Source organism: Dichotomopilus funicola (assembly GCF_033296635.1).
Source record: "Dichotomopilus funicola strain CBS 141.50 unplaced genomic scaffold C8A04scaffold_3, whole genome shotgun sequence".
Lineage (NCBI taxonomy): Eukaryota > Fungi > Ascomycota > Sordariomycetes > Sordariales > Chaetomiaceae > Dichotomopilus > Dichotomopilus funicola.
In genome coordinates this window covers 145073-170018 of record NW_026944024.1, presented here as the reverse complement: position 1 = coordinate 170018, position 24946 = coordinate 145073, and the positions used below count along the sequence as shown (strand labels likewise).

The 24946-nt window shown below is 55.0% G+C and overlaps 8 protein-coding genes across 8 annotated transcripts; 3 read left to right on the top strand and 5 right to left on the bottom strand.

Moving 5' to 3' along the window:
* Nucleotides 1–2337: 2337 nt before the first annotated feature.
* On the top strand, nucleotides 2338–3573 carry C8A04DRAFT_24560 (uncharacterized protein; the record flags this gene model as incomplete). The annotated part of the gene is made up of 1 exon (XM_062779211.1): nucleotides 2338–3573. The coding sequence occupies one exon, from the start codon at nucleotides 2338–2340 to the stop codon at nucleotides 3571–3573; it is 1236 nt and encodes a 411-aa protein (XP_062640687.1).
* Nucleotides 3574–4081: 508 nt separating this feature from the next.
* On the bottom strand, nucleotides 4082–5536 carry C8A04DRAFT_9038 (uncharacterized protein; the record flags this gene model as incomplete). The annotated part of the gene is made up of 1 exon (XM_062785331.1): nucleotides 4082–5536. One exon carries the CDS (start codon nucleotides 5534–5536, stop codon nucleotides 4082–4084), a length of 1455 nt encoding a protein of 484 aa, XP_062640686.1.
* Nucleotides 5537–6996: 1460 nt separating this feature from the next.
* C8A04DRAFT_24558 (oxidoreductase-like protein) lies at nucleotides 6997–8233 on the bottom strand (the record flags this gene model as incomplete). The annotated part of the gene is made up of 3 exons (XM_062779210.1): nucleotides 6997–7502; nucleotides 7568–8068; nucleotides 8188–8233. 3 exons carry the CDS (start codon nucleotides 8231–8233, stop codon nucleotides 6997–6999), a joined length of 1053 nt encoding a protein of 350 aa, XP_062640685.1.
* Nucleotides 8234–9000: 767 nt separating this feature from the next.
* C8A04DRAFT_24557 (uncharacterized protein) lies at nucleotides 9001–9680 on the bottom strand (the record flags this gene model as incomplete). Its single annotated transcript, XM_062779209.1, has 2 exons — nucleotides 9001–9524; nucleotides 9635–9680. 2 exons carry the CDS (start codon nucleotides 9678–9680, stop codon nucleotides 9001–9003), a joined length of 570 nt encoding a protein of 189 aa, XP_062640684.1.
* Nucleotides 9681–9962: 282 nt separating this feature from the next.
* C8A04DRAFT_24556 (uncharacterized protein) lies at nucleotides 9963–10643 on the top strand (the record flags this gene model as incomplete). Its single annotated transcript, XM_062779208.1, has 1 exon — nucleotides 9963–10643. One exon carries the CDS (start codon nucleotides 9963–9965, stop codon nucleotides 10641–10643), a length of 681 nt encoding a protein of 226 aa, XP_062640683.1.
* Nucleotides 10644–13684: 3041 nt separating this feature from the next.
* C8A04DRAFT_9063 (uncharacterized protein) lies at nucleotides 13685–15069 on the bottom strand (the record flags this gene model as incomplete). Its single annotated transcript, XM_062785341.1, has 4 exons — nucleotides 13685–13924; nucleotides 13989–14625; nucleotides 14860–14976; nucleotides 15041–15069. The coding sequence occupies 4 exons, from the start codon at nucleotides 15067–15069 to the stop codon at nucleotides 13685–13687; spliced, it is 1023 nt and encodes a 340-aa protein (XP_062640682.1).
* Nucleotides 15070–17873: 2804 nt separating this feature from the next.
* Nucleotides 17874–19828, bottom strand: C8A04DRAFT_9102 (cytochrome P450 monooxygenase; the record flags this gene model as incomplete). The annotated part of the gene is made up of 5 exons (XM_062785355.1): nucleotides 17874–18070; nucleotides 18138–18645; nucleotides 18723–19057; nucleotides 19174–19320; nucleotides 19432–19828. The coding sequence occupies 5 exons, from the start codon at nucleotides 19826–19828 to the stop codon at nucleotides 17874–17876; spliced, it is 1584 nt and encodes a 527-aa protein (XP_062640681.1).
* A 1360-nt stretch (nucleotides 19829–21188) lies between these two features.
* C8A04DRAFT_9097 (uncharacterized protein) lies at nucleotides 21189–24514 on the top strand (the record flags this gene model as incomplete). The annotated part of the gene is made up of 7 exons (XM_062785352.1): nucleotides 21189–21287; nucleotides 21373–21697; nucleotides 21756–22555; nucleotides 22676–22986; nucleotides 23353–23447; nucleotides 23513–24104; nucleotides 24190–24514. The coding sequence occupies 7 exons, from the start codon at nucleotides 21189–21191 to the stop codon at nucleotides 24512–24514; spliced, it is 2547 nt and encodes an 848-aa protein (XP_062640680.1).
* Nucleotides 24515–24946: the final 432 nt, after the last annotated feature.

The following is a 24946-nucleotide window of genomic DNA, read 5'->3' as shown; positions in this document are numbered from 1 at the left end:
AGGAAGGCGTATTGACACGCCGGCGTAACCGGGTGCTCATCCCGGGTGGCCTTGATGCGCTTGATGCGCGCAGCAATTGCGAGTTTCTGCTGTGTGTTTTTGGGTCAGGATCGGAACGATCCCGCCAATCGGCCGGGCACCCAGTCTTTTCGGGCCGTCATTGTCGAGGGCTTCAGGGGGGCGCTTTTGGAGGGCGCCAGCCAGACCGAAGGGGGTTGTGGTGGTGCTGCGGCGCAGCCCAGTGGTCAATGCGATGCGATGGACAGGGGCCTGCACACCGGCCTCGCTGGTCACGGGCCCTAAACGACCCAACCGAGGGCAATTTTGCGGGGGGAACCTGGAGCCACAGGGTTGAGTGACTTGAGTCCATGTCAAAGATCGAGTTGCCGAAGGACGATTGTTTCCCCGTTCCTTTTTTTCTTTGTCTTTGTGGCTTTGATGGCGGAACGCCAGTGTCTGAGGCGTCAAGGGCGGAGGCAGGGGAACTAACGTTAAAGTAACTCTGTAATGGAACAAAGACAAATGGCACGCACAACCTTAATGGTCCCTTCTACACTCCAACCTGGAAATGCCCGTAGGTTGCAGTGTTGTTGGAGCATCCAACTTCCGGCAGGCTACTTGGCAGTTGTCCGGTATTTTTTACCTTTTTGAGGTGGATCTTTCCCAAAGTCGGCCCCCGAGTCCTGCGCTCAAATTCGTTCTTGTTCGCCTTTGTGGCCGTCTGCCCCTCTGCCCGCTTCTGCTCAGAAAAGCAGGTGAACAAGCCTTCAGTGCTTCGCTGGTTGAGGGATTCTTTGTTCCCCGCAATGTGCATGAACAACCCCCTCGTCCTTCCAGGTTCACCACCGAGGCCTCCATCAAAGATGTGTCATTCATCCAAGATGGTGGCAAGCAGGCCAAGAAACAGGCCGCAGAGCGGGTTCCTCCCTTGGTGCAGGTGGCCTCGACCGGATTGATGTCCCATCTCTGGAAACGAAAGGGGGGATGTTAACACTATGAAGGTAATCGGGGTTATTGCGACAGCGTTTAGCATTAACTACAGCATTGTCGTGATTCCTGGTGGGTGGAATTATTACGCGCGCTTAGTGTGATCGACCTGCGCGTGAGCACCGGCGGTAACGTTAGTGACGGGAGTCTTTGGCGCATCACTCGCGAACCCCAAGATCCCATCAAGCGCCCAGGCGGACACCATCTGAAAGAGATCGAGACAAGAAAGGCGGTAAAGCTTGAATCAGGAATGGTGGCCGCCGGGACTTTGGAGTTGGGGACCCTTGGGAGCACTAACTACACTAAACACGCTGGGAAAACCCTGCGATTTTGATCGAGAAAAAAAAAAGAAACCCGGTTCAACTTCACGATTCGTCCCGTCTGGTCCCCCAGATTGGTTTCCGTTGAGCGTGTTTCAAAACGTCGGTGACCGATGATTGGTTCGCTTGCTGACAGGCGGACGGGCTCACTGGCTGTCAGCTGTCCCCCTGAAAAGTCGCCCCACCCTCAGCTGCACCAAAAGGCACTCGACCCCTGGTCGGAGGTTTGCCTTTCGAGCGTTCCTGGCCACCCATTGCCAAGAACCACTGGGCCGCCACCACGATCTTCGACAGGCGGCTCTGTCCACGCTTGGCTCTGAAACAGGGGCATCGGGACACACTCCACATCAAGGAGGTCGAGTGAGTCGAGGACGGCCGAAATGTCGAATTTTCCACGTTGGCGCGGGACAACCACCAATGACTGGGCGGAAGACAGTGTTTGCTCCGAATGACAGATCAAAGGTTGTTCCTTGAACAGTTGAATGTGTGCTTTGTTCCTCGGGCTGTCCGTGGGGCCGCGGGGCGGGCCCATAATGAAGGAACGGGATGAACGGTGTGTCACAGGCCAATAGCATTGTTTACCATTCACATTGCCAGAGGAGGGGGGTGTGAATGATGGAATGAGGCAGGACTGGTGACTGGATGCTGAACAGCGATACTGTTCATGCCCGAGCCGGAGCACATGGCGGGCGGGAAAAAAGGCCCGCCTCGAGGTTGGTATAAGAAGGCCGTGGATTTCCTCTCGCCGGCCCTCAACTTCCGCCAAGCCATCTTCACTTTTCCATCAACCACCTTTTTTCCTCTTCTCTTCTCTTCTTGTTGACCAAGATTAGACAGACGGACGACTCTTGACGAGCTCCATCACCTTCCTTTCGGACAGACCAACTCAGTTCTCTTCCCTCATCATCTTCTTGCTAGCCAAGAGAGAGTAGCAGTATCTTCATACCTTCCTTCAGCTTCACTTCCAACCAGACACGATTTTGTTACCCCACCAACAAACATCGCCATACAACCCAGGCAAACAACCAAGATGCTGCCTTACACCCTCAAGACCGCGGCCACCGCGGCCCTCGGCCTCCTCGTCAGCACCGCCCAAGGCCACGCGATCATGAACACCCCGACTCCCTACAACTACAAGAATGTCAATGGCAACCAACTAGTCCAAGTCAATCCCCTCGGCGCAGGCTTCCCTTTCCCCTGCCAAGGCCACACCGACACCATCGTCTCAACAACCACCATCCAAGCGGGAACCTCCCAACTCGTCAACTTCACCGGTGGCGCCCAGCACGGCGGCGGCTCCTGCCAGTTCTCCGTCACCTACGAGAACCCCCCGCCGGCCGACAAGTCCAAATGGAAGACCATCTACACCCTCATCGGCGGCTGTCCCGTCGAAGCCGAAGGCAACCTCGTCGCGGCCCAGGTCGATCCGGACCACCGCGCCGACTCCCCGCACTGCGGTAACGACTCCGGGAAGGAGTGTCTCCGCCAGTTTGAGGTTCCCGTTCCCAAGGACTTGCCCTCGGGTAACGCGACTTTTGCCTGGACCTGGTTCAACAAGATCGGTAACCGCGAGATGTACATGAACTGCGCGCCGATTACCATCACTGACGGCGCGTCGGATACCAAGTTCTTCGATGACTTGCCGACTATGTTTGTGGCCAATGTTGAGGGCGAGTGTACCACCGGCCAGGGCGTGCTCAATATCCCGAACCCGGGCAAGTATGGCAAGGTGCTCGAGCAGCCGGCGGCGAACAGCGAGGGTGCCTGTGCCAAGGCGGATGGGATCCCCAAGTTTGAAGGCGGTTCGGGCAGTGGTTCCGGTTCCGGCTCCGGCAGCGGCAGCGGCAGTGGTTCTGGCAGTGGAAGTGGCACCGGAAACCCAGCCCCCACGACCACGGCTGATGGCGCTCAGGTCTCGTCCAAGGTGCCGCCTATCGTCTTCCCCTCGAGCGGCTTCTTCACCCAGACTGCCACCGCCAACCCCCCGGCTGTGACGGGCAACCCGGGCAGTGGTGAGGGTTCCGGTTCTGGTTCCGGTAGCGGTTCTGGTTCGGGCTCTGGTTCGGGCTCTGGCTCCGGCTCCGGCTCCGGCACCGTCGTCAGCGGCGCACAGCCCTGCTCAACCAACGGCGAGCTCATCTGCTTCAGCTCAACCAGCTTCGGGCTGTGTGCCAACGGCGCGGCCATCCCGCAAGCCGTCGCGGCCGGCACGACCTGCCAAAACGGTGCGATCATGCGCCGGAGCGCGAAGTTCTTTTTCTGGTAGAGGAGGCTCGTTTTTTTGCCCAACTACTGGTTTTGACCTTTTTCTGGTCCTTACTTTCGACAATCTTTTTTCTTCTTTTTTTCTTTTTAGACCTTTGTACTTCGCTTCGTGGAGACCTTTTTTTCGACCTTCTTTAGGGTTAGGGTTTTAGAGGGTTCTTTTTCTTTCGGTTTTGCGGTTAGGGTTTGTGTGTAAAATACCAAGGGGATGGAAAGGAACGGATTGGGAACAATGGGGATAACAAACAATACCCACAATCATGTGTTCATGAAACAAAAGTTCCACCTTGCGTGATGTGCCTAACATGGTAAACTTTGAACCCACTGACATCCCTGACACGGTCTCTCGAACCTTCTTCCGCAACATATGTGGTCAATACGAACACCAACTTATGACTTGAGGAATGTTACCTAGGAATCACGTGTCTTGTCAGTCTCAAACTATGCGTAAAACATGACGCTTCATCGGTATTGGGTATCTAGCTCGTAAAGTCATCCTGAAAAATCTCCTAATACTCCGCCTGTGTTCTCCATTCCTTTGGTCCTTCAGTTCTGTGCCCGTCATCCGAGATCCCCAACGCCCGTGATTGCGATCCCGCAGACTTGTACCATGTCCGCCAACGGATGTCCTGGCGATTCAAAGCGAGTGCAAGGAGGGCGAGCAGCGCCGATATGATCCCCAGAATGAGGTAGACGATGGCGAACCCGGGGCCGGCCATCTTGCAGTACACCTGGCCGCCGGCGTAATGGCCCCACGCGGCAATCGTGACACCGCCGATGCGGCCAAAGCAACCATAGGCAATGGCGAGCAGAACAAACATCCCCGACATCAAGATCGCCGGGAAGGCCATGATGCCGTAGAAGATGATCGGTATGAACCATTCCGAGTTCGGCCGGTCAAACCGCCACAGCAACACCCCCAACACCGCGCCCACGACCACCACAACCCCTACTACCATCGCCACCAGCCCGACCGCAGCCCGCCGCGTTCGGGGAAAATAGCGCTGCCCAACCATCAAACATAACCCGATCAGCGCGTTCGGCAGCGTCGGATACGCCCACATACCCGCGCCGAAACGGCGCGGCGCAGACTCCGGCAGGGTACACGCCTGGTAGACCGTCACGGCCACGACGATCAGTGTCAGCACGTCGCTGCCGATCGAGGTCAGCAGTTTCCAGGTGGTAAAGTCTGGCACCCGTCCGTTTCGCAGCCGCCGCACGCCCAGATAATATAGCGCTGCATACTCGCCCGTGTCCCGCCCCGCGAAGAGCACGTACAGCGCCGCACAGCCGGGCGCATTCGCCCGTAGACACGCCCACGCAATCGACCACAGGAACCCGGCCAGGCCTATCCGGTCGTTGGCATCGGCTGCCGCCGCCGCCCGCTGCGTGCCATACAACGTTGACGAGGGGATCTCGTTTGGGGCGCGCTTCTTCCACAGCAGTGGCACGTCGAATAGCCACCAGGTCAGGTGCACGGTGATGAACGTGATGACCAGCGAGGCCCAGGTAAGCGGGCTGATGCGGTCGCAGGTGGCTTGGTTCTGCACATCGGGCACGGGTTTGCAATAGACATCGGTGCTGGCGGGATAGGTGTAGGTTTCGGTCGCGTAGCTCGTGGTCGTGCCCCTGTAGGAGCCTATAGTTGCGTGGCCGATTGTGAAGACCTCGCCCGGGGTGTATGTGATGGTGGTGGTCTCGGTGCTGGCGGGGGAGTATTCGGTCGAGCAGGACGCGCCCCAGTAGGGGACGGCGGCTGGGGGGGTCTGGCCTGGTAAGAGGGTGAAGCAGCGCGCCTCGATGGTTGCTTCAAACGTGTTAACGACGGCGGTCGGGGCCGTGTAGGTAGTGTCACCGAAAAATGGTGTTTCCCCGCTGGTGTAAGTTATCGTGTCGTACGATGCGGGCTGTGTCACGACAAGACAAGTCGTGGAAAGGGAAGCCGTCGGTGTTGGGATAGCCATGGCGGGCGTTTGTCCACCACGCACCTCGCAGCTGGCCGGGCGATGAAGATGGGGAGAACTGAGAGTTTCTTCGCCTCGAGGCGCCAGAGGCCCATACACCTAGGACTATGTAGATATAATTACACGGCAACGTTAAATGTTGAGATGCGACGACGCATGTCCCCCGAGGAGGCTCTGCACGCCTGGGGGAACGCGATGCCGTCTGACTTCTCCTGTCTCAGCCGTAGCGTTGTTGATCAGTGCTCAAAAAAGCTTCTGTTGCGAGAGCCGCCTTGGGCTGAGCTCAAGCTGCTTGTGGGCCCGGCCAGACGTTATGGACCCCACAATTCCTCACCGCAGTTTCCCTTTTAAACCTCCCGGGTTTCTGCCACATACTTCCCGTGTAACCTCCATGTCCCTTCCTTTTCAACAACTGCGCTGTCCCAAAATCGTACGATGCCCAAAGGACAATTGGAGGTAGCTATTGATATGATGCTAGCACGAAGGAAAGAGCAAGCGAGGCTGTTTTATATTGCCGCATCGTCCTCCTAGTTTGGGAAGATAAACGAGATGAGCCACATTAATTTTGTTATTTTGATATCACACTATTCTTGCTGGCCTGTTAGTATAGCACTGTTTCGTTTTGTTTCTTCAGCGTTTCCATACCCATTGTTGTCGGGGGTTGACCCGACGCCCCCAACAATGAATCCTCATTAACGCTCTCTTCGGTCCGCGGCATTTTCTGCCTACAACGTAGCATAAAATTACCTATGGGTAGGTACTCGCGCGGGTAGGACCCAAATACAACCCATAACCCATTTGGGTACCCATGTGTGTTTGGGTTGATATGGGTTGGGTCAAGAGATACCCAGAAATATAGGACAGGGTCGGGTTGTCGTGTGTGGGTTTGGCCTAAGGGAGGAGCTGCTGATTATGAAGGTCACCGAATTGTAACCATCGTGATGTCACCTTGTATATAATTGCTCTCGGTTACATATAGTCGACCACCACCGCTGGATTACCGCTGCGTAGGTGGCTATGTGTAACCGTTCAGCCGAATCAACATTCAATACTATAACTGGGTCCAACCCAACCTGAACCCAAAGAATCGGTTCCTACTCATCTCTACCCATAACCCATATGATGTGGGTATTACCCACCCATACCCATTGGAAAACTACCCACCGATGGGTACCCATGGGTGGGCAACATCTGGAGTGAACTCATCATAACAACACTTAACTATTCATTACCGAGTCCACGGGATATCCTCGTGGTAGCAATGCATGGATGGTCATAGGATACCAATTCCGGGGTGTGTGCCACTCTTTCCTCTGCGCAGGACACTCAGGACTACTTAGTGCTCTTCCGCTATGTACAAGATGTACCAGATGTAGGTTCGAGTAAAATTTAACTTCAGCTACCGAACACAAAATCTCCCTACGGTAAATATAGATACAAATAGCATCCCATGATCTCCTTCACAGCCCAACCGCCGTGACCGCCGCACCACCCGCCCCGGACTCCAACAACCCCTGCAACACCAACAAATCCCCCAGCGCCTCTTCCGGCGACTGCAAAGCCTTCAACTTCCCCTCCTCAATCGCCTTCGCAAAAGCAGCCACCTCCGCCACAACCCCCGAACTGTACGCAAACGCCTTCTTCTCTTCCTCCCCCGTCCCCGTCCGAATCCGAGCCTCCGTCGGGTTCCACCCAACCACCCCCTTCGTCATGACGATCTCCAGCTCCGTCTCATTTTTGTGCGCCGTGCCAAACGAGATGGCGACCGTCCCGCTACGGCCGCCCTTCGTAGTCGCTGCTGCGTGCACCGTGTCGACAGGGACGAGTTTCGGGTCCAGCAGCGTGCTGTAGCCGGATACCTGCACGAGCTCATCACCTGCGGCCGCGAGGAGGTAGCGCAGGCCAGCGACGAAATGCACGCCGCCGTCGAGGAGGAAACCGCCTTGGTGCGAGGGGGTTTTGCGCCCTGGCAGTGAGTCAGAACTATGTTATCCTCATGATTGATGGAGCGAAACAAGGAACGGAACTTACACGCAGTTTCCAGGTACTTGTTACCGACCGCAATGGACCCATACTTGGACAAGCTAAAGGTAACCAACTCCCCCCCAATCTCCTTCACCTTCTCCCCCGCATACCTCAACGACTCCATATACCGCCAATTCTCCGCCACCCCCCACAACGGCCTCCCACCCTGCTGCAACTGCAACCCTCCATACCACGCAATCAACTCCCTCGCCCCCTTCACATCCCCGGCCACGGGCTTCTCCGACAGCACATGCTTCCCGGCCTGCAGCGCCTTCCGAATAACATCGGGCTGCTGCAAAATGGGCAAGACCACGTCCACAGCAGCGATGTCGGTGCGCTGGAGCAGGTCGTCGAGGGACTTGCCCGGGATGGCGGGGGAATCGAAGTAGATGGCGACGGTGGAGGGGGAACGGGAGGCTGAGGCGAGGGCTTCGGCGGAGGATCGGGAGCGGGAGTAGACTGCTTTGAGGGAGAGGGTGGGGGCGGCTTCGATGGCGGGGAGGTGTTCTGGAGGTGTTTTAGTTGATGGGTGATGTCTTTCTTGTTGTTTGGGATATGTGGGGGATGGGTGATGTGTTGTTGAGGAGATATTATGGGGGAAGATGTGAGGGGAGATGGAAACTTACCCTCCCGCGCAAAGATACCTGCTCCGAGTAAGGCGATGCTAGCCATGCTGATTTTATCGGGTGTTGTTTGTTGTTATTTTAGTTGGTCGGATAGTGTGTTGTGTTTCACGCCCTGATATTTAAGTGGAATTAATTAATGAATTAAATAGAAGGAAAGCGCAGTCGTCACGATGCCAGAGGGGCCATTGACGTGCTTATAAAGCGCCCGCCACGCGGGGTCTTTCGTCAACATCGTTTGCCAATGGAAATAAAAAGCTAGGTGAATCGGGCCGTCGCCCAGCGAAATATGGAGCCGACAACTGCCCAAGTGGGATGGAACCTGCCGATTCAACCGGTTACGGACCGGTGGAGCGTCGTCGTCCGATGGGAACTCGGGGGGGCAAAGGCGGGGTTCATCATCAGTTTTACTATGAAAGATGGATATTTTGCGCGGGTTTATTAAAGTCTCATCGCATCCAATACCTAGTGTTGGAGGGGTTAAGCTGTTGCGTAGGATGTTGCGGGAGGATGGGATGCGTCTTCTTGTTGGCCTTGCCGCTGGATTGACTTGTTTTGTTTGCTGGATCTAAGGAAGAGTTAGAATGTGCAAGTACAAGGTAATTTGTCAGACAATAATCTCAACTTACTTACCCTTTCCAAAGAACTGCTAAGGTCAAAGTGATACATCCACATGTTGCAGGGTGCTAACCATGCTTCTAGAACCTGCGGCCACAAAGATCATTGCTTCAAATTGATGTTCTTACATTGCATTGTCTTGAGGGCACTCCGGCCACCAGAGGGAAGAACTAAGGTAAACTTCTCGTGTTGTCGTCTTCAGGCTCGAGAATTCCATTTGCAAAACACGGCCAAGTTCTTCATCCGGCCTTCTGTTTCGTCGTTCCACTCTCGGCGGCCCCATTTACCCACCCACGGGACATTCCACCTATAGCTCGTGAGAATGGGAAGAAACTTCTTGATGTACACGCCTCGCTTGTCGTCATCGTAAAGCGCTTCCGCAACCGCTGAAATAAAGGCCGCGCGCCTGCTCTGCGCCGACGACACCCCCCCTTTGTTCACCCTCTCACTCTCCATGCCCCACATCAAGTTTTGCTCCTCGTACCACAGCGAAGCCTTCTCGCTCGCCTTCTGTACTATAAACCTCTTGGCCTCTTCGTAGCCCTTGCTTTCGGGATGGAGGCTTACTTCCGGGGGGTGGAAATGCGGACCGTATGCGTCGAGGTCGAGGAATTCGAATAGTGCCGGGGGCTCGGCCATCGGATGCAGCTTGACGAGGCGCTCATGGAGTTGACACAGCTCATCTTTGGCAAGCTCAATCTTTGCTTGGGCCTGTGTCGAGTCTGCATTGGAGTTAGTAGTCAGCTTGGACAGGTATCGTTACGCGCCGATCAATGTCCACTGGATCAAAAAGACTTGCCTGAGGCCCACATCCAACTTATTCCGCCAGCACTAGCGGCGAGTAGGACCCCTAGGCCTATTGTTTTCGGTTCTATCATCTCGGGTGGAGGTAGAGGTTCTGTCTGGAAGTTTCCTTGACAAGGCTGATTCTGGATCGCAATGGAAACTTTTTTTGTGCGGGAGTTGTGATTTTCGATGGATGGAGTTGCAGCAAACGCCGTGGCTGGTTTTTCTTTGGACGCCACGGGTTACTTACTGGGCGGACTGGACGCAAACGCAGCTCGAGCGAGCCCAATTATCCCGCATACATGTACACGGACAAATTTCTTGCAGCCTTTTGAACACTTCACTCCATCTCAACTCCCTGTCAGTCATCCATCATGCTCGGCGCGCTACGCACAACAGTCCGTGACTGTGGCGGCCTGTCACTCGCCGCTACCGTCATCGTCCCCTCCATACTCCTTTTTGTCACCTTTATTAAGGTATGGCACGCTATTGAGCGGATCTTAACAGCCCAGAGCTGCTTCTGGTCTGGCCTCGTCGCCCCTTTCTACGCCTTCTCAGCTAACCTTCAGATGCGCTGGGCTGGGCCCGAGGAGGTAGTCCCTACCGTGGTCCTCCGCAATGCCATTGCCACGACATCGGCCGCGGGGAACGCAGCGACGTACTTCGTCCACGAGATTGGGTCCTTGCAGCGCCACTCGCTGGCCACTGTAGATGGCGTGACTCTCTTTACTCCCATGGCCGTCCCCACCGCCGAAGTGGCCGAGGTCGAGCAGGCCATTGAGAAGCTACAGAAGGGGCTGGAGGACTTCGTCCCCAGGGAGCTTGTGCGGTTTTATAACATTCGGGCAACAATTGCGCACATGATTCGCGACCTCTCACCACAACACGACGCAGGCAGTAGCCCAGGAGGCAAAGAGAAGAAGCACCACAAGACGCTGAGGAAACATCTCAGGGATCCGGAGAAACCGCTTATCGAAACGGTGAATCACCGCAAAGAAGTCCGAGAAGACGCAATGGAGATAGAAATGTCGGCTGGGGATGCGGGGAGGACCTAAGGAAGAACTGCAGCTTGCCGTCGAGGAAACTAACGAGATCGCCCAGGGATATTTGATCGATGCGGGAGGTAGTAAGATTGGGGGAAGCGTCACCACAACGGCCAAAGAACCAAGTCAAGAGCTTCTTGAACGCATCGAAGATCTTGCCGTGCAAATCTGGTTGCAACACACTGAGATAAAAGCGAGAAGAGCCCGTGCGGATGGCGTTTTCACCGCTTGCAGTTTGGAGCTCTCAAAACTGAGTTTCCTGGAGGTTCATGTGGCTCTTTTGTCGGGGAAGGTGTCGCGTAGCGAGGTTGGGGTGGAAGACGCAGCGAAGGATTTGCTCGAGGTGGGTAACAGATTGATTCAAAGCCACAGAGGAAAATTACCTGCAAATTGGACACCATATGTAGTTTGTTGGACCTACGGAAATAATAATACCCTTAACGTACTCTGTCTCTGTTGCATTCTAATCGTCTCCCCAGTACCTAAATGAAAACCAGGTACCAACGCCGCCAGGAGTTGCCAAACGTAGCACCAACCTTCGCTGTACGGTACCTAATTACCCCTCGAGCATAGCAATGAGTGGGTTCGCCCCGAGTTCCCATTCTGCTCGGAATCTGCTTCTCATGCAAGACGTGATCTCGCTAGGTGTCAAGCAATTCCTCTTCCCATTCTCATCAACTGACATATCAACGCAACCCTCCTCGTCGCCAACCTCACCAGCTCCGTACTCTCTAGAAAACTCATCCCAACTCCTCTGCCTCACCCCTCGCCGCTCTGCAAACGCAGCGCCCCGTCTCCTCACCTCCTCCACTTTCCTCTCCACCAGCATCCCACACGTTCTCTCCATACCATGCACCAGCTCCTCGGCGGACGGCACAAAGTATTCCACAACAACCGGCGTAGCAACCGCTCTGATGTTGGAGCCCGCCTCTCTCTAGTCGCACGCACAGTCTGCTCTCCATCCCAACTCCGACCACGCCCCGTCTAATCCTCCCTTTTCTTTCTTGGGCCGCTCCACCAGTGCCGTGACCTTCCGCGCCAACACATCCAAAGCAGCCTCAACAGCCTCAGCACGCCGCACGCTCTCCGCCGCATGATTGTCAAAGGCCTTGACGACCTCATATAGTCTCGCCACATCCTTCGCTGCACGTCGCGTCGAGGCCGCACTGAATTTGGTGGCTTTCTTGTCGCCGGCCCACCAGCTGTGGAAGTCGAAGTTCGTCCATTGTTGCGCGAAAGCAGATGTGTCATCTGGCTTTTCGCCGTCTTGGTGTATACGTAATTCGTGGGGTACAAGTTCGGAAACTGCGACGATGGATTCTGCTGTGGCCCTGGCGCGTGTTTAGAGACTGCGGAGTCGACCGGTCATGTTGGCGGCTACGGGGCGTAGCTTGGGGAAGGAGGGGTCGGCGACGCCTAAGAGGCGTAGTGCGGTTTGGTTGTGGAAGGGGGATTGTCTAATGAGGGGCGCGTTGCCCGGGCTGGGGCCACGCGCTTCTGTTGCGGTTGGTGACTCCGATTCTTCCTCCTGTTGCTTGTGGTGTTGGAAGCGGCTGGTATTGTATGCAGCCGAATAGAGTTTCCAACCTGGGTGTTGGAGCTAGTTGCGTGAAGAGTAGGATAGGAGATCAGCCCAGTCTCTGTTGAAGTCACGTAGGCTTCTTTCGGCGGTGTTACATGCTGAAATCTTGGTTTCGAGAATTGCCTCGGCGGCGTCGGCATAAGTTGCAAATATTCTTTACCAACGGGCGTGTCGGCTGACGTACTTGAGGAAATGAATGAGAGCTGGCCGCACAGCTCTCCGATCATTCTAGGTGACTTGGAGAGGTCGTGGAAAGTAGCGTAGATGTTGTTACTGTTGTGGGTGTTTCGTCAGGGGCAGGTGGCAGTAGGGGCTCTGTCACATTGGCCCAGAGTTCCATCGCCTTCCATGCTTCGTCCCAGAGCTGAAATGGTTGACTTTCTGTTGCCTGGGGCCACAGAACCTTGGTGGCCTGGTCGATGTCTCTTTGGAGAGTGAGGATCTTTGCGACTCCCAGGACGATACTGGCTAACCACACGGCGGCCGCGATGATCTTGAGGGCGCTCTTGTAACCGTCCCTTTTGGCTGCCGATCCTTTGGTTCTGGTGCGTTTCTGGGACTCGGCACCTTTATTATTTTTGGGCACAATTCGAGGGCTTCGACGGTATGAAAGGACAAGCCATGAGACCGGGCCCAAGGGCTGCCGTCCCACGACATTTTGCGGACTAGAATCGGGACGTTTTAACATGGTTGCTGATGTGGGTCGCTGAATGCTGTTCCTTGGGAGGTTGCAGGAAAGATTGGGCGTAGTTGAGATGAAAAGTCACCGCCGACAACAATGGAGGGCTGGCTCTGCAGACGCTGAGTTCCGTCTCCAGCGCGGGGACCTCCATTCTTTCATTTTCCTGTTGGGCGAGCCTACGCTTTGTTGTGTCTTACGCTTCGTTGTGCCTTAGGCTTTGTTGTGTCGCAAACACTGAGATCTAGCATTACGGGGCCCAAATTGCAGCAGAGAACCCATAAAGAATTACATTAGCTAACGGATAAAGGACCGTTTTTTGTCAGATGTGTTCTGAAGAAGATAGTGTAAAACGATGTTCAAAGCACAGAGGCAAAGAACAAAAAAGAACATGGATGGAACCCAGGCTTGAGTGTTGTCCTAACCTGATAACCAATTACACCATCCAACCCTTTATGTTTTTGCTTCTGCTGTGGTAATCATATACAGGTTAGGCTAATGGTGACAAATTAGCCACACCGTCGATCAAGCCATCAAGTTTCGTCAGTTAAGGGTTTGGCTTACAAGGATGCAAGACTAAGATTTTGGCCGAACCGCGGCGCATCCTGGTGTTAATCGGGTGCTCTGCTCCGACAGAAATTTCCTTGAAGAAATACCGAATAAATACACAAACTGGAATCTTCATAGGAAATGGCGGGAAACGGGCGATGGAAGTAATTAGATTCATTGAGATCCTCGAACGTAATATCCTTAAAACAAGACAGATGATCAACGACGCAAGATTGCCCAGAATTACAAACTCTCCGTTACCAACCGAGCAGCCTCCTTCGCCAATCCAAAGCTATGAATATACCCGCCGATGGTGGTCCCATAAGCATGCACCACCTTCTGACCGTCGAGTTCCTCTCTCTCGGCTCTGACGCCGGCCGGCCGCAGAGGGCGAATGCCTACCAGGTCCTTCACAACCTCGTAGTGTTCCGGCTTGGGTGATGGGAAATGCTCTGGGAGATACTCATGGGCCCGGCGGAACATCTGAACAATGAACTGTTAGTATCGCACCGTAGTTGGAGAGAGAAGCGGAGGGCTGTAAACTTACATCTTGATGGATCTCTGCCGCGTTCTTAACCGACCCACTCACCGGCTCCGATACGCCGCCAACCACGACTGTACCGTCTCCCCGTCCAAACATGTACGTGTACACACCCTCACCGCGGTGCACAAACGCTCCGTCAAAATGGCCCTTGACCACGGTCACATATGTTCGGTCCATGATCACCGCCTCGTCTTTCACATCCTCAAGTGTCCGGCTCGCTAGACCGGAGGCATTCACCAGCACGTCATGCCCGCGGCCCTTCAAGTCCCCCAGCGCCTTGATCTCGGCGACCCTCTCAAATCTGACACCACGGGCCTCTAACTGTTTCCGGATCCAACCCAAGAACACATCCGGATTGATCACCGCGCTGCCGTATCTCACTTTCAGTGGCCCATCGTCTCCCTGGCTGGAGAGAACCTCGTATCCGGGCACACGGCCGGTGAACCAGACCCCCACCCCGCGAGAGGCACCAGCACTAGCTGGGATGGTGCCGAACACGTCTGTTAGGGTGACGGAGCGCACACCAGTTTCAGATTCTGGGTGATCAGCGACTAGCGTATTCCGCAGATAATCCAAAGCAGCCAGCTGCATGGCTTCCTCCGAGGGTGAGCCACCGAGGGCGACCCATCCGGCGCAGGCCCTGTGACGACACGCCGGTGTTAGTGCGGGTGTTAATTGGTCTGGTCTGGGATGAGTGAGGTGGGCTATGCTAGCGGGGATGATGTGCTCGTGAGATTCTAGTGTGGCGATAGTTGACGAGGAAGATCAAGGTGAGAGGTGAACGGTGAGGGGAACGCGGGGGATGAGCCACTAGGCCGGTCTAGCGCTGATAAAGAGGGGATGGTGATGACGTGAAAGGTCAGGGTTTACGCACCAAGGGCTCGCCCAGGCTTGGGATGGGGCGTCACCTGGAAGGTCGCGAGCGACGATAGTGATGGTGTGAGACGGGTCAGTCTCAGAGAGGACGGTGGCTGTGGCGAGGCCGATGATTCTGGCAGTTGGTGTGGTCAGCAACCCGATAGTGATTGAGGTTATTCTCGGGGAGGAAGGAGTACCCGGCGCCAAGAATGGTGATTTTACCCATGGTTGGTGAATACGAGACGATGTGTTATCGGACGAGCGGGAAGACTGGTGTCTTAGTGGAGCTGAGGACTCGGCTGTTGATGTTGAAAAATGGATGGAAGCCCTGATCGGGCGGCCCGGATACCTATCGTGTTGATGTAGTTCGCGGCCGCGTGGGAGGTTGACAGGTCAAGAGGGCAACTTCCCGTCTGTTGACCCCGCTAACAGGGGCACCCTGCAAAGTTGTCAAGGGCTAAAATGCCCCTCGACGAGGAAGGAAGTTGCACTTTCCTGTGTTGATGAGTTGATAATGCGGCCGATAACCCGAACCGGCGAACCCCGCCACTAGACGTACTTGCCGCAGCGCACCCGTGTCTTGAGCTGATTACCATTTTAGGGAATAAGTCCCAGCCACTGCGATCCCGAGCCTACCGGAGGTCACACCCGGCCGCGGTGCCCTGGTGCGGATCGCCGAAGGGATGAGCGATTTGTACTACCTGGAAGCCGGCGAGCCTGCCGCCTTCGACAGCCTTGGAGCCAAGGCGGCATCGCGAGTTGCTAGGGAGGACAAGGTGGACTGCCTGCATCCGGGCTCGGTAGTGTAGACATGCAGGGTGGATGTGAAGACCCGAGACCTAGGCCAAAAACGCACCACTCAACCCGGTTTCTTGGGTCATGGGTGTGTGTAAGCGCGGGGTTGGGCACCCACGTTCTTTCCACTTCCTTCGGCTTGCACCTTTACGAGTTTCCTCCGCTAGGCTCGCTCACCTCTAGGCATCCTCGGCCGCTTCGTTATTTCCCAATGAGGTAATGCCCGGTTTCCGGACCTGTTCGGGTGCGCAACCATTCCCTATTCATCTCCTTGGGGGGTGTTTATTCAACCCTTTTTTGGTCCTGCATTCTGCAAGCTGTCGCGGCAGGTCCGGCGGGGTTGCATCATGCGTTCGACAGATGCCGCAGTGCACTGTGCTTGTGCAAGTCATTCTCCTGCGCTTATTATTCGCAAATGGGAAAGACGACGGCTAGATCAACCTCCGGCGTGGCTCCATGTCGGAGTGGACACCGGGGACCGGGGGGCGGCAACGGCGCGGCGATCCCCGGTCGGGTTTTCGCAATTCCAGACGATCCAGTCCCGAAACAATCCCGCCTGCCGAAGGCTAGGCCGGGGACCAACGAACGGCGCCGTTGTATCAGGGAAAAAACCTGACGGAACGGGTTTAGCGGTGTCAAATGCCTTGTCCCCGGCCGTGATCACTCTGTGACGATATTGCGAATGACTTGCTCGCTCCCGAGGCTCTCCAATTCCCGACGGCCAACGGTGAAACCCTCGACGAAGACGAAGTGGAAGAAAGACAGGCCGGCAAGGCTTTGAGGCCGGGCCCCGCCATCGCCAATCGGCAGGGCGATTGGAGGGCGCTAGTGTACTGCCCCCGCGCTTGTGCGATAGGCTTGCGCAGCTTGTGCGACCATGCTCCCTTCCACCCCCACGTGTCAGCGCTCAGCTTTGGGACGGTACCCGGTCGCGAATTCCCACACTACTATTAGATGGAAGACCGGCGAGTCGATTCAGTTGGTAACATCAGCGTCATGTGCGACCTGGCGAGGCCTACCTACTCTTCAACTTGAAAGTCCCAACTGCTCGCCACCTACGGCCCCGCATGTCGGGTTTCTCGGCGTAATTCTGCGTGGGAAGGGATGGGACGGAAAGAGGGAACGAGACAAGCGCGCAGCAAATGTAGGAAGAAGGCTCAACAGAGGGGCGAAAAGGAGGCCCGGACTCGCTCTCGACTTCCCAAGTTCCCACCACTCGCTTGAATCGCTCACATTTTTCTCCCTTCGCCTTCAATTATCTGGTAGTCGCGTCCACTAGTTCCTGCCTTACGTGTAGGTGAACGGGCCTTAGTGATCCACTCCAGACCATGTTTTCGATTTGGAAGCATCATGCACGGCCGAAAGAGGACATGAATAAACCGCCTAGACATGCCTTCCCTAGGGAGCCAGGTCAACGAGAACTCCACTCGCCGCAAGGGAAAAAATGTTGAGAGTGTGAGCCGCAACTGCCCCTTGAGTTGTGCTGTTCATCGGAAGTGTGTAAAAAAGTGAGCGAGGAAATGCGACATGCAACCCCTCTCAATACGGCCGAGGGAACGAACATCCATTGAGTGATTCTGAGGAACCGAGATGGAACCCCCCAACTTTCCACCACTACGCATTAGGTCCTGCCTTCCATTACTATTCAGTTCCAACATACTGCGGCAACAGATGCAAGGTGCGACCTTCACCCCCCCCCCCCCCCCCCCAGTGTCTCAGTTGGCTAGTTAATGTTGAAGTTACGTCCTACGATGCGAACCCCCGGCTCGAAGTGGCGTGCCCAGCTGGAAACAGCGGCTTCGGCCCGTGTGAAGATCGCAAGGCTGATGGGCCCATGGGGGCGGTCGTTTTTCTCCGTGGCCGCCGGGCTGCGAAACCATGTGCGAGATGGGGTGATTTAGGACCCCGCTCTGGTCGTGCTTGGAACACAGTGACTAGGACAGTGCCCGAAGATTATCGTGGTTTTTGTTGGTTGGCAAGTCTTGATGGCTGAAAGGGGCAAGTGGCAGACGTTACCCTAACCCTAGGTAGCGGAATGAACGAGGAGGCAAAAGGGATGATAATATGTTGAAGTAGGAAGAGAAGCATCTGATCGCAAATTCATTTGTGAGCTAAATATAAAGTAATTGGAAAACTGGAACCATGAATCCTGGCATCGGTAAGATTCATCCTGCCACCCACAAACGCCCCTTCTCACGTAACCGCACTACCTCCAACCCTAACCCTACTCACTGCTTACACCACTTCGGCGCGCTCTGTGAAGATGATGGGTAGCGATGCCGACACAGTGGTAAATGTGTCTTGTTTGCCATCCAAGAACGCCTGCTTGGTCTGGCCTGGCGCAATAGTCAAGTCGTACCGGAGTAGAATCTCGCCCACCACGCGACGGAGTTCCAACATGGCGAGGCGTTTGCCGACGCAAGCGTAGCGACCTAATTAATGAATCTATCAGCACTTTGGGAACAGGAAGGGAAATGTTGGGGTAAGGTCGGAGCTCACCGGCATTAAACGGAATGTAGACCGACTTGTCGAGCACTAGCTCAGGCCGCGAGGTCCAGCGCTCCGGAATAAACTCATTGGGGTATTGGAATGCGCGCGAATCCCGGAAGAGTGTGTAGCTAGGCACTTGCACGATGGTGTCGCCCGGAATAAAGTTCTCCCCAATCCACATGCCCTCGGACGGCGTGACACGTTGGGTCCCGGACGGGACGGGTGGATGCAGACGCATCGTTTCGTTGATAACTGCGTCAAGAAGAGGAACCGTCATCAAGTTGTCGTGTGAAATATCCGGGAGGGCGTCGAACTCCGTTTGCAGGCGCTTGGTCAGGACGGGGTCCCAAGCGAGATGGAAGAAGATGTGGGTTAGCGCAGCGGCCACGCTGTCGCTACCGGCAATGACAATGAGTTGGGCATCGCCATGCAGGTTGAGGTGGTCGCGCTTGGATTTGGGGCTCTTTTCAAAGGCCTCGAGAATCCAAGAGAAGATATCGGGGTGCTCAGGCTCCATCTGGGGCGTATCAGTGACTTGCACAATGCAGGTAGGAATCGGGGGAGAGGCCGGCGTTCACGGGCGTAGGGGCATACCTTCTTGCGCTCGTCCACCAACTTCTGGATCCAGCCGAGGAACTCATGGTAGCTCCAGTTGAGAACTGGGGTGCGCTTTAGGAATGGCAACAGCCAGGGCATGTGCGTGAAGAGGGCAATGTTGAACATGTCGGTACGGATCGTCTTAAAAACGTAAGCCTCCTTGCCCTCAGCCAGCATGTTGGACGACTTGTTGAAGGCCAAGTCCTCCATCACATCGAACACAAAGTACGAAAACCATTGCGACACGTCAAATGGCACGCCCTTGCTGCGGTCGACGGCCTCGAGCAGCTGGTTGATGGCTTTGGTGATGCGTGGATCGTATCCTTGGATGGCTTCCAAATTGTCAGCATAAACGGTCAAGAACTCGAGATGAGCATCATCAACAAGGTGAAAGTAGTGGCTGTTGGGTTACCTTTTGTGGTAAATCCCTGGTCCCAGACCTTGCGACGGCGAGCATGCTCTTGCTTATCGCGGGCCATAAAAAGGGGCACCCGAGGCTCTAGCAGTGTGTACCATGGTCCTTTGGTGACGGGAGATTGGCTGCTGTACAGTGCTTTGACGGCATTGGGGTCTGCGATGGAAAGTTCCCGGGGGCCTAGTAGGATTGTAAATAATTGAGTTCCAGTTTCCAGTTTTCAGGGTTTGGTGTTTTGTTTGCCTCTGTTGGTGATATAGAAAAGCATTGGGGGCCAGATTTCACACTTACCGACACGGACATAATCTCCGTACTGTGCGTGGAGGGTTTGAACCTCCTCAAAAAGGTGCATCTTTTTCATGGACCGTGCGGTGATGTAAAAAGTGGTGAGACGCGCCAGGAACGGCCCGGGGTACCCGGCTAGCCGGTGGCAGAACCCCCGATAGACTAGCATGCTGGTGTATAGCGCCACGACGTGATAGGCAGCGATCTGTGCAACCGCCGCTAGGGGAAGCGCGATAAGATCAACATGGCTCGCGACGGCGGCCGCAGTAAACACAGTGGCATAGAAAACGAAGATTGACGGAGAGCTTATGTCCCACTCTCCCCGGCGAAAGACAGCGACATGGGCAAGGACGCCACTGGCCGCAGAAAGCAGGGGCGACAAAAAAACGGCGACGGGGGCCATCTTGGAGTTTGGAATTTGGATAGTTTTGGTGTTGATTTGATGTTTTCGGATTTGCAAGAGGAGAAAGTTGCGGGGCGGTATAGAGAGTAATGCATGTAGGGAGCGGCTCATTGAGGGCAGGAGTCTAATAATTAACCTGTCCAGTGTCCAGACAAAAGCTGCCAAGAGCCCGGTTGTCCTACATGTTGTCGGCCACCACTCGGCCTGCGGGGTAGTGCCTCTTGGATTTTGGATCATGGATGCTACCTCGGGCACAAGAACCCCGCGTCGCATGCATCTACGCGAACCGGCACGAACGAGGTTTGTGACCGGGGATGACGATCGCTGGGGAGTGAGGACCTCCGATGCGTGATGTCGACCGAGTTCCTGGCCGAGAACAAAGAATGGGGGTGGTGTGGGATGGTGTTGACTTGTTCCCACTATGCCCGAGGGATGTCTTGGTTGCACGCCGCTTCGGGAAGAGACGACCCAATTAGGAACATGCATCTTTCAGACCCCAAACGGTGCCGACATGGGCATAAGGCGCTAGCATCCGGTTGGCTGAAACATGGCACTCGCCTTGCGGCATGCACAGTGAGAGGAGACGATTGGGGTCTTGATACGACCACCCGATGGGGCATGAGGTGCATGAGGTGTGGTGGTGAGAAATATCCACAAAGAACATTGCAACTCCGGGAGTCCGGGATTCTTACATTCGCGTTTGCCGCCACGCGAACAACGACATGTCGGAGGGAGGGACAGCAGCAAGCCGTCATGAGCCGCTTATTAGCGCCTGATTCTAGTTATCCACTCATGAGTGACGTCTGGAAGGCTCGGCGTGACTGCTCACTGCATGCTTCAAGGGAACATGCTCCAAGGGAAAGGACGTTCTGTCTGAAGCCCGAACTCGTGACATGCCAATATGTCCAGACCCATTCAGACCCATTCTGACCCGATATGGGGACATTTCCATGTCGTCACAGGCTCCATTATGGCCGAAAGGAATCGGAACGCGTGGTTGTGGTTGGGTGGCCAGAGGTCACGCTCAACATTATCACCAACACCTGAAGTTGGCGCCGAGCAGTCACAACGCGGGAAGACGGGCCCATTGGGGACCCTTTGGGGGCCGAACATTAGCCGTTTATCCCTCCTTCTTGGTCTCATGAAAGTTCCAAGTGGTTGTATATTTAACGGGCATCCTGAAGCAGGAGGAAGCCCTTTTCTTTTCAAACGACCGGGCCTCCATAACACCGACAACTCCCATTTACATCTTTACTACCACGGCAACCACGGCCAAGAGACGTGCAAGCCTTTTCTTTCTTATCGAAGACATCATACAAACCCCATTCCTTGATAAGTTCCACCAAGTCTGTCTTATACAATGGTCTTCTTCCAAGCCCTGCGGGAGTACACCCGCTCTAGCCCATGGCCAGAGAATGGTCCAATTTTTATTCAGTTCAAACATGGCCTCGGTGTAAAGGTACGACGTTTGATCGCTCGCGATAATTACTAGTCTGAATTCCGCCCCTTGCACTTCATCGCTGCTAACATGGGTTCACGCCCAGCTCGAGGTTCCCAACTTTGGTGTAGAGGCCGACGATGACCAAAGCCCCGAGACCCAAGGACCCTTGACCCGTGTGGTGCTAGCCCATGCAGCTTTCAAAGCTTCCATGCAGCCCGAGACCGTGGCCACAGAGAAGTTTTTTAAAACTTGCACATCCGAGGTCAATGTCATCAGCCTTTTCTTCCCCGACATCAAGGCCGATGCGATCCGCATTGTCTTCACAGCCTGGCTCTCCTTTGCGTGCGTCATGGACGACATACTGGAGATGCTAGAGGCCAGTGAGCGCGAGCTGGCACTGCTTGACAGTATTGACGTTCTTTCAAATGGTGAGTTATGCCTTTATCAGCACATTTTGCTAAGCGATTTCAGCTAACAGTCGCGTAGCTGCACATAGCGAAACCACCAACACCAAAGCACGCACATCATCAGCTCAGGATCATAGAGTCCCGACCTTTGCCAGGGCGCTCCTTGAGCATGTAACACGATACCTCCCTACAAAAAGCTCTCAGGCGTTCTTCACAGCCGTCTGCGAGGTTCTCCGAGCCCATGTCGCCGAGATTCATTTTCTCCAATCCGAGAACCGCGACAGCTTGGCGGAATATCTCAGTATTCGTGGCCGGACCATCGCTCTGAGTCCCTTCTTCGAAGTCATCAAGACCGAATACTTGGAGGAAGCGGACTGGGCATTCAACGACGCTTGGCTGAAACTCCAGGCCGATGTTTCGCGAGTAGCCGGGCTCCAGAACGACATGATTGGTCTAGTGCGCGACATTGAGGACGGCGAACAGCTCAATGCCGTGATGGTGCTGATGAAGGGTTTCAAGGGGCACCAGAATGGCGAGGTCAACCACAGCATCCTCTCTCGCTGTCTCGCGATGGTCAATGCAGAGCACAACCGAAGCGCCGACCGATGCATACAGCATATGTCCCATCTTCATCGCGTTGCTGAGACGTCCCCAGGCTCGGCGGTTGCACGAGTTGAACGTGTAGCCCGGCATATCATCATGATGTGCGAGACGCATTTGCGGTGGTGCTCCTCGTCCAAACGGTACCGTCTGGAAGTCGGCGTGAACGGGCATATCGCAACACCCCCGGAGTCGGTATGCAGCACCCTCCCGTCACCAGTCCTGACACATGGCGCCTTTTCCGAGTTGCCTCCCAAAACAGAAGAAACCATGCAGCCCGTGCGTTCCTCTGATTCTGGTCTCCGGGCAAACCTGGACGGCATTGGGATACGATCGGGGGAGCAGCAGAAACAGGCGTTGAAGACGAGTGAAGTTGAGCAATCGGAGGCGTTGCAGGAGTCCAGCACCTCGGTCGTGCACTCTAAGGGCATCGTCCACGGCCTTCCGTCGTTCCCCAAGTCCGTTGAGACCACAGGATTGACCGCCATTGTCACCGGCGCAACTGGACTCTCCGGCTATCATATGGTCAAGGTCTTAGCCGCAGCCCCCCATCGGTGGAAGAAGATTTACTGCCTGAGCTCCAGGCCTCCGCCTGACAACTTCTTCGAAGATCTTGGGGAAGGCGCAAGGCGGGTTGAGCATTTGGCCGTCGACTTCTTGAGCGAACCTTCCGAAATTGCAAAGCATCTTCAAGGCAAGATCGATCATGTGTGAGTCAGATTTACGTGCCCTATTTATGCCCACTCATCTTTTGAGAAGCAAGGTGCTCTCATATCTGCTCCATTCCCTCTTCTGAACCACAAACCATTTGGTTTCCATCTATCCACAAAGAAGTTGCGCCAATATTGTTTTAATTGTTTTATTATTATTTTTACCCCATTTCTTTCAGTGTCTACTATTCTGAGAGGGGCCATCTTTTTACGCACCGCTGCTTGTCAGGCCTCCCGCAAGCCGGAAATCCCACGGGTGGAGGCTTGACGAGCATACAAAGCGGCGGCCAAAGATGGCCCCTCTCAGATGCTTGAGTATAATACTGCTCATCTCCCGTATTGAAAAATCAACGCTGACCATTGTAGTGACCACATATTCTACTTCTCATACGTGCAGCCGGCCCCGAAAGGAGACGTAATGGATTTGTGGGCAAATGCCGACGAGCTTGCGAGGGTGAATGGTATGGGATCTTTACTATTGTCTTCAATCCTCCCCGATCAGTACTAAAACGCCATTTTTTTCTAGTCGAGCTCTTTGAAAACTTTGTCGGTGCCCTCCGACAGACAACTCTCACGCCCCGCCGGTTCATGCTTCAGACTGGGTCGAAGCACTACAGCTTCTATCTCGGCCCCGCCTCTATTCCTGCCTTTGAAACTGACCCCCGTGTAACGCTGGATCGGAACTTTTACTACGAGCAAGAAGATACCCTCGTCGGGTACTGCAGCGCGGTCGGCGCGACGTGGAGCGTGGCTCGCCCATCGTACATTGTTGGGGCGGTCCGTGACGGTACGCTCAACCATCTCATTGGTTTTGGTATTTACGCCGCGGTCCAGGCCGAGCTTGGGCAGCCAATTTGCTTTCCAGGGGACTACAGCGCCTGGGATCGCGAGCAGGTACAGAGCAGTGGGTTGCTCAACGCGTACTTTGAGGAGTGGCTGGTTCTCGCTGGGGATAAGACGGCCAATGAGGCCTTCAACATTCATGATGGACAGTCGTTTACCTGGGGTCGTCTTTGGCCGTACCTTGCCCGGTGGTACGGTGTGCAGTGGGAGCCACCGTCAACCGAGGAGGGCAAGTACCGTGTCATGCAGTTGCCGTACCCCACGACGCCGAGGGGGTAAGTCTACATTCCTAAACATCACGAGCGTTTCATTGCTTCTTGTAGAATCTCAACTAACTCAAGGATTTACCCCAACCAACAGGTACGGCCCTCAGCTCACCATGCGGTCGACATTCTCGTTGTTGGAGTGGTCGTTCCAGCCACACGTGGAAGCGGCGTGGAGGAGGCTCGCCGATAGGCACCAACTGGTTTTGGACCCCTTTGATGACCGGTACCGGGCGAGGATCTTTTCATTTTCGGACTCAGCAGTCATCGGCGACGCGCCTATGACTACCAGCGTGCGTAAAGCGCGCGATTGCGGCTTCTTTGGGACGGTGGATTCGTATGAGTCAATTTTCGACTCGTTGCGGGCTCTCGCACGCCTTCGCCTAGTGCCGGCCCCCACCACTGAGAAGTTTGAGGCGTGACTAGCCGGGGAAGGTGAACAAGATGTGGTGGAGGAACTAGAGATGTCGAAGCCAGACGAATATCAAGAAGTGGCTACGCAAGCGTTTGGAGTTATGGACGGTGGGATGCCTGGGAAGCCGATTGGATCGGGCGAGGTTATTGTTAGGGAGCGGAAGGGGCTGCCGGTCCCTAGCGGAGAAGAGTGGAAAGTCTTAGTGTCTATTTTACGGGCATTCTCTCCCCCCCCGGGCATGTTTTTGGCGGTAGCATTTTTGTTGCTTTTGCAGGAAGGAGTAAAGGTGCGGGCGGATGGGCTTTGGATTTAGTGTCAACGGGACGGGGCATTGGGCCAAGGGGTAATTAGGTATGTATATTTTCAGTGCGCGATACTTTCATTCTAGGTTTCTCTTAGTTTCAGCCCGCTCTTTGTATGATTTGTATCTAGCTTTTAC